Raw genomic sequence first — 6109 nt, forward strand, 5'->3', positions numbered from 1 at the left:
AAGGTCTCTTCCAACCCAAACACTTCTGTGGTGCTGTGGCTGCAGAGCCCACCCAGGGGAAGGTCCCTGTCCCTGCTGGGGGCTGAGCTCTCACCGCCGTCTGCGCCGTGATGTGTGTGCAGCCCACAATCTTGGCCCCGGCCAGGGGCTTCTCCCCCTGGGCTCTCTTCCTCAGAGCCATCAGTGCAGGCATCTCTGAAAGGCAAAATGAAAAAAAAAAGAAGTCCATCAACGTGGCAGAATGAGGAGAAACCACCAGCACCTCTTCTCACCCTGCCACCGGGCACCCCCATGAATTTATCCAACCGTGGGAGGTTCAAAAGAAGCTAAAGCCTTGAGAGCAGGGCTCAGACAAGTCGTGGTGTGGCTGAAAAGGACCCAATAACCCCCTCACAGTTTTTTTTTCCTTCTGTTTAGGATGTAGCAGCATCATATTTTCAAATTCCTACCTGGGAAAGCCCAGGTGAGGCTGGTGGAAAATCTGCTTCAGCTTGAGGAGGACTTGGCTCTCTCCAGTATCTCTTCACCCACCTCAACACTACATGGCCTTTTCTATGGATTTTTTTGGGCACAATCGTGCTAAACCAAAGTTGTCTCCTTTATTTCATGTATTTCATCTTTTCTACTGATTTTAGCAGAATTCATTTCACTGCAGAGGGGTCCTTCAGCAATTGGTTGCTTGGAGCTACACACCACAACCCTGTGACTTGTTTCCATCCCTCAAAATCCCACCAAAGGTTTCCCATTTTGGTGTAAAAAAAAAAAAAAAAAGTCATAAATTTACTGAACCTCCCAAGAAGAGGATTTGGGGGAAAGAGGAACCCCACAGGACAGCTCAGGACAACGTGGAGCTTGAGGAACATGCCCCATTTACCTTGCTCAGCAATCTCAATCTCTCGGCGCCCAAACTCTGCCTGCTTTATGTTCTTCACACAGAAATCACTGCTGCCTTTGGAGTTCTTCTGCTGCTTGTCCCGGGGGGAGGTCTCATCATCAGAGCTGTCTGTGTAGGAGGCAGCTGGAGGTAGAAAAGGAGGTCAGAGACAGAACAAAGCATCCCCTAAAGCCACCTCTGATGGAAGGGTGCAGCTCCTCTGCTGGACGTGGCCATGGGTGGGCAGCTCCTGTGCTCATGGCAACTCCCCCTGGCCCCAGGTGGCATCTCCCCTTCTCCTCCCAACCACCAATTCCTCACAATCAGCTTTTGCCTGCAAGGAACTCTTCACCCTCATCTACCTCTGCTTCAGCACCACATCAGAGGTGAGAGCATGGACAGAGCTTGAGCACTGTCCACGTCCCCCGTGGGCTCGTCTCCTCGTGCTCTGCAGCTCCTGGGTGGACTTCTCCCATCTCCCTTCCCAAATGTTCAGACTTTACAGCTCTAAGAGAGCCAACAAAAATGCCTGAGCACGTACAAGACTCCAAGAGTTGGAACTGAAGACAGGACAGACACAGGACCCTACTTCACTTCAAACTTGAAGGTTGCTCGTTAATGATTAATCAGCCATGGTGGCACTCCCAGCCTCTGGGTTTGCACAGATTCAATGTTCCTCAAAGGGCAATGGCCAAATTGCTGCTCAGGAGGCTCACATGGGGTGGTAGGAAGAAGCTTCTTCATGGGAGAGCAACACCAGATTGGCACAGGTTGCCTGGAGATGATAGAACCAGAGAATCCCAGCCTGGTTTGGGTGGGAAGGGACCTTTTGAGGTCATCTAGTCCAACCCCCTGCAGGGAGCAGGGACAGCCCCAACTAGAGCAGGGTGCTCAGAGCCCTGGCCAACCTCCCCTGGGATGGTTCCAGGGATGGGGCAGTGACCACCTCTCTGGGCAGCCTGGGCCAGGGGCTCAACACCCTCATCATGAATTTCTTCCTAATATCTTGTCTAAATCTCCCTCTTTTAGGTTAAACCCATCACCCCTCCTCCTACCCCTCCATTCCCAGATGAAGACTCCCTCCCCAGCTTTCCTGTAGGCCCCCTTTAAATATTGAAAGGCTACAAGAAGGTCTCCCCAGAGCCTTCTCCAGGCTGAACAAGCCCAGCTCTCTCCTGCTGGCCTCCCAGCAGAGGGGTTCCCCCCTTGGAGGGCCACCTTTGTGGGACAGCACTACCCTCAACAGCCTCAGTGGAGAACTGGCTGAGCCTTCACCCAGGGAACATCTACTGGCTTTGGGTGCTGTGCTGCTGGGCACCTGACCTGCTTCTCCCCCAGGCACAGCCTCCAAGAGGGGATGAGCTACAGCAAACACTCCAGAGAGTTGTTCTACTCAAGACTCAACACAGATTCCCATTTTCTACCCCAATTCTGTGCCAAAGCAGTTTGGTAGCTGGAAGGGTGATGGGGACAGCATTCTAGCAGGGCCTGTTGGGACAGGACAAGGGGGATGGTTTGGAAACTAAGGGAGGTTTAGACTAGATCTAAGGAAGAAATTTTGGAATCTGAGGGTGTTGAGCCCCTGGCCCAGGCTGCCCAGAGAGGTGGTCACTGCCCCATCCCTGGCACCATCCCAGGGGAGGTTGAGGGCTCTGAGCAACCTGCTCTAGTTGGGGCTGTCCCTGCTCCCTGCAGGGGGTTGGACTGGATGGCCTTGGAAGGTCCCTTCCCACCCAACCCATCCTCTAAGGGTGAGCACTTCCTACCCAGTGCCTTAGAAGAACAGTGTGGTTGAACCCACAGCCTCACCACCACCAACCAGTGCTCCCAAAGAGCTGCCCCTCCCCAGAGCCATCCAGACCTCACCTGAAGGCTGACACCAAGAAGCTCCTCAGAGAACCTGGAGGAGAAACCAACCACCCCTCTACCCCCCATCCCAACGGCTCCGTTGCCGTTTTCCCACCAGAAAACCCAAACCAAGGAGTTCAACCCTTCCCTCCCCAGCAAGGGCCAGGGCTCAGTCTGCCCTGCAGCCCCCAGCAAGCTGATTACTTTCTCTTCTGGCCCATGTGAAGCACTTGAAGGACCTCAAGGGTAAAAAACAAGCTCAGTGCTGCCTGTGTGCTGGGCTCCCCCCGACCCCACGGGTCTTAAGCTGCTTAGGGAGGAGAATTAGGCATAGCTGGAATTTCTCTGCAAAGGCTCCAGCCTCAGCGGGGTGTGGGAGGCAAGTCTGACCCTGCAAACAACATGCTGAGGGCCAGAGATTTCTGAGTCTGTGTGTTCACAGCCCCACAGCAGCTGGGGAAGGAGCAGGAGCCAGGCTGGAGAACAACAGAGCACCTTATGTAATGCCCAGCTCCTGCAGGACTCCAGAAGGAAGGATTAATTAGTTGAAGGAGGATTTGTTCCTTGAAGACAGCTAATCTGGGCAGAGGTTTCTTTAAAAATGGAGGTTTTTGGTTCTGGGAGCTGAAAGTAATATTTTTTTTTCAAAAAAAAAACCCAAAACAATCAACTGATGAGAAAAAAGTACAGAAAGGATTCACAGAACTATGGAATCACAGAATTGATTTGGTTGGAGGAGACCTTTAAGGTTGAGTTCAACCTTCCCCCATCCCTGCCAGGTCCCCACTGCCCCGTGTCCCTCACCCCACATCTCCACGGCTTGGAAACCCCTCCAGGGGTGGGGACTCCACCACTGCCCTGGGCAGCCTGGCACAGCCCTGGGCAAATCTTTCAGTGAAGAAATTTCTCCTCGTGTCCAACCTAAACCCCCCCTACAGCTGCTACCTGTAATCTAGAAGTAACCAATTAACTGATGGGATAGGAAGTCTTCTAAATATCATCTCAAATCACCCCAAAACTGATTAATGACAGCTTCCCAACTGGGGCTGGCATTCCACAGAGCCATGCACCATTTTAATATAAATGATATAATTGTGGCCTGCCAGGACTGCCAGGGACCTAAAGAAACCTGGAGGGGACTTTGGAGCAGGGGCTGTTGGGACAGGACAAGGGGGGATGGTTTGAAACTAAGAGAGGGAGATTCAGGCTAGAGAGAAGGAAGAAATTTTGGAATCTGAGGGTGTTGAGCCCCTGTCCCAGGCTGCCCAGAGAGGTGGTCACTGCCCCATCCCTGGCACCATCCCAGGGGAGGTTGAGGGCTCTGAGCAACCTGCTCTAGTTGGGGCTGTCCCTGCTCCCTGCAGGGGGTTGGACTGGATGGCCTTGAAAGGTCCCTTCCCACCCAAACCATCTCAGGCACCAGTGGAAGAATGTTGGCTGGAGAAGGAGCCAGCTGCAGCCCGTGTCCCAACCCACAAACGACCAGGTCAGAGCCTAAATTCTGACATGTTGGATGAAGATCTACTCACACCTGTAGTGTTGGCACTGGGGAGGGTAAAAAAGGGGCCACCAGCCCCTGTTCCAGCCCTGCTGAAAAGCCCAACCTTGTTTCTCTGCTTTCCAACCTTTTGGAAGTTATGAAACAGCGTGAGGATGAAGTCAATCGCCTTTAATTAAAGATATTAATGATCTAATCCCACCTCAGCACCCAAATAACATGTGTGGGGCATCGTGCACAACACTGAGCCCTTCAGTATTCCAAGAGCTGGGCTGACATAAACCAGCTAACCCCCCAAAATCCTTCTGCCACCAGATCATAGAATTATTCTGGTTGGAAGAGACCTCGGAGACCATCAAGTCCAACCCAGCACTGCCAGGTCCACCACTGCCCCATGTCCCTGAGATCAGGATGTTCTGGGTTTTGCAGAAAGGGAAGGGACAGCCACTGGTATTTAAGGGATCCCCTCAACACACCAAAACACCCCCTCGACTCTGAGGCACCTTCCCCTGGTTTGCAGCAGCAGATGCTGTTACAGACCACGGTGCATCCTTGGGGGTATAAATCACTCCAAGAAGTGCAGAAAACAATTAATTTCCCCAGAGAGAAAAATTACTTGTCTTAAATGAAGTGGGAGAACTCCAGAGAAACTGATGGCTCATGGCAATTATGGATAAGGCAGTTTTACTTCTAATTGGAAGAGTCAGATGAGTGCAGAACATGAATAATGATGATCACAAAGGGCTTCCACCAAAATGATCCTGTCATCCTATGATTCTCTTTCCATTCTTCATACTTTACAACAACCAAGTGATGAAGTTTTCATGTTCAACAGAATCTCTGATGGTTTTTCATAGAATCACAGGATGGTTTGGGTGGGAAGGGACCTTTCAAGGGCATCTGGTCCAACCCCCTGCAGGGAGCAGGGACAGCCCCAACTAGAGCAGGGTGCTCAGAGCCCTCAGCCTCCCCTGGGATGGTTCCAGCATGGATCTGAGCAGTGCTGAGCAAGAGCTAAAGGGCCCCGGGGGGCAAGAGGCTGGGGCCAGACTCTGCTCAGTGGTGCCCAGCCACAGGCCAAGGGGCAACGGGCACCAACTGGAACCCAGGAGGTGCCACCTGAGCAGGAGGAGAAACTTCTTTGGGGGGAGGGTGGCCGAGCCTGGAGCAGCTGCCCAGAGAGGCTGTGGAGTCTCCTGCTCTGGAGAGATCCCAAACGTGGCTGGTGTGACCCTGGGCACCCTGCTGGGGGTGAGCTGCTGGAGCAGGGGGTGGGATGAGATGATCCCCAGAGGTCCCTCCCAACCCCACCACGCTGGGATTCCACGATTCTCTCCAACTACACGTGAGGATGAGGAAGAGCCAGCTCAGCCTGTTTCCCTGCCTTCCCCATGAGCAGCTGGAAGCTCTGGGGGCTCTGTGGGGCCAGGGGCAGGCTGTGGGGCCGTGGGGGCAGCAGCTGAGCTCTCACCTGAGCTGTAGCTGTCGGTGGAGGACTGGGAGATGGAGCGGGACAGCGAGCGGCGCCCGATCTTCGTGGGGCGCTTGTTGAACTCCTGCTTCTGGTCAGCAAACTGGATCTGTGAAAAGAAACCAGAGCTCAGGCAGGTGTAAAAACCCAACAGCCTGAGAGAGGAGATTCATCCAAAGCCTTGAGCAGACATCCTCTCAGGGGCTGAACCAAATTTCTGGTCGTTTCAATGAGGACAGAAGCTGCTGAATCGCCCGTTTGGTTTAATCCCAGACCCTGCTTGGTTTAATCCCAGACCCTGCTTGGTTTAATTCCAGACCCTGTTTGGTTTAATCCCAGACCCTGTTTGGTTTAATTCCAGACCCTGCTTGGTTTAATCCCAGACCCTGTTTGGTTTAATCCCAGACCCTGCTTGGTT

General features: G+C 53.0%; 1 protein-coding gene across 1 annotated transcript; it reads right to left on the reverse strand.

The window, feature by feature from the left end:
- Window positions 1-94: 94 nt before the first annotated feature.
- On the reverse strand, window positions 95-5800 carry LOC103771933 (putative adenosylhomocysteinase 3; the record flags this gene model as incomplete). The annotated part of the gene is made up of 3 exons (XM_008939252.1): window positions 95-195; window positions 875-1003; window positions 5692-5800. Coding segments are annotated over 3 exons (339 nt in total), but the record flags the coding sequence as incomplete, so codon positions are not given.
- Between the last annotated feature and the right edge of the window lie 309 nt (window positions 5801-6109).

Source organism: Merops nubicus, unplaced genomic scaffold, assembly GCF_000691845.1.
Source record: "Merops nubicus isolate BGI_N331 unplaced genomic scaffold, ASM69184v1 scaffold20344, whole genome shotgun sequence".
Lineage (NCBI taxonomy): Eukaryota > Metazoa > Chordata > Aves > Coraciiformes > Meropidae > Merops > Merops nubicus.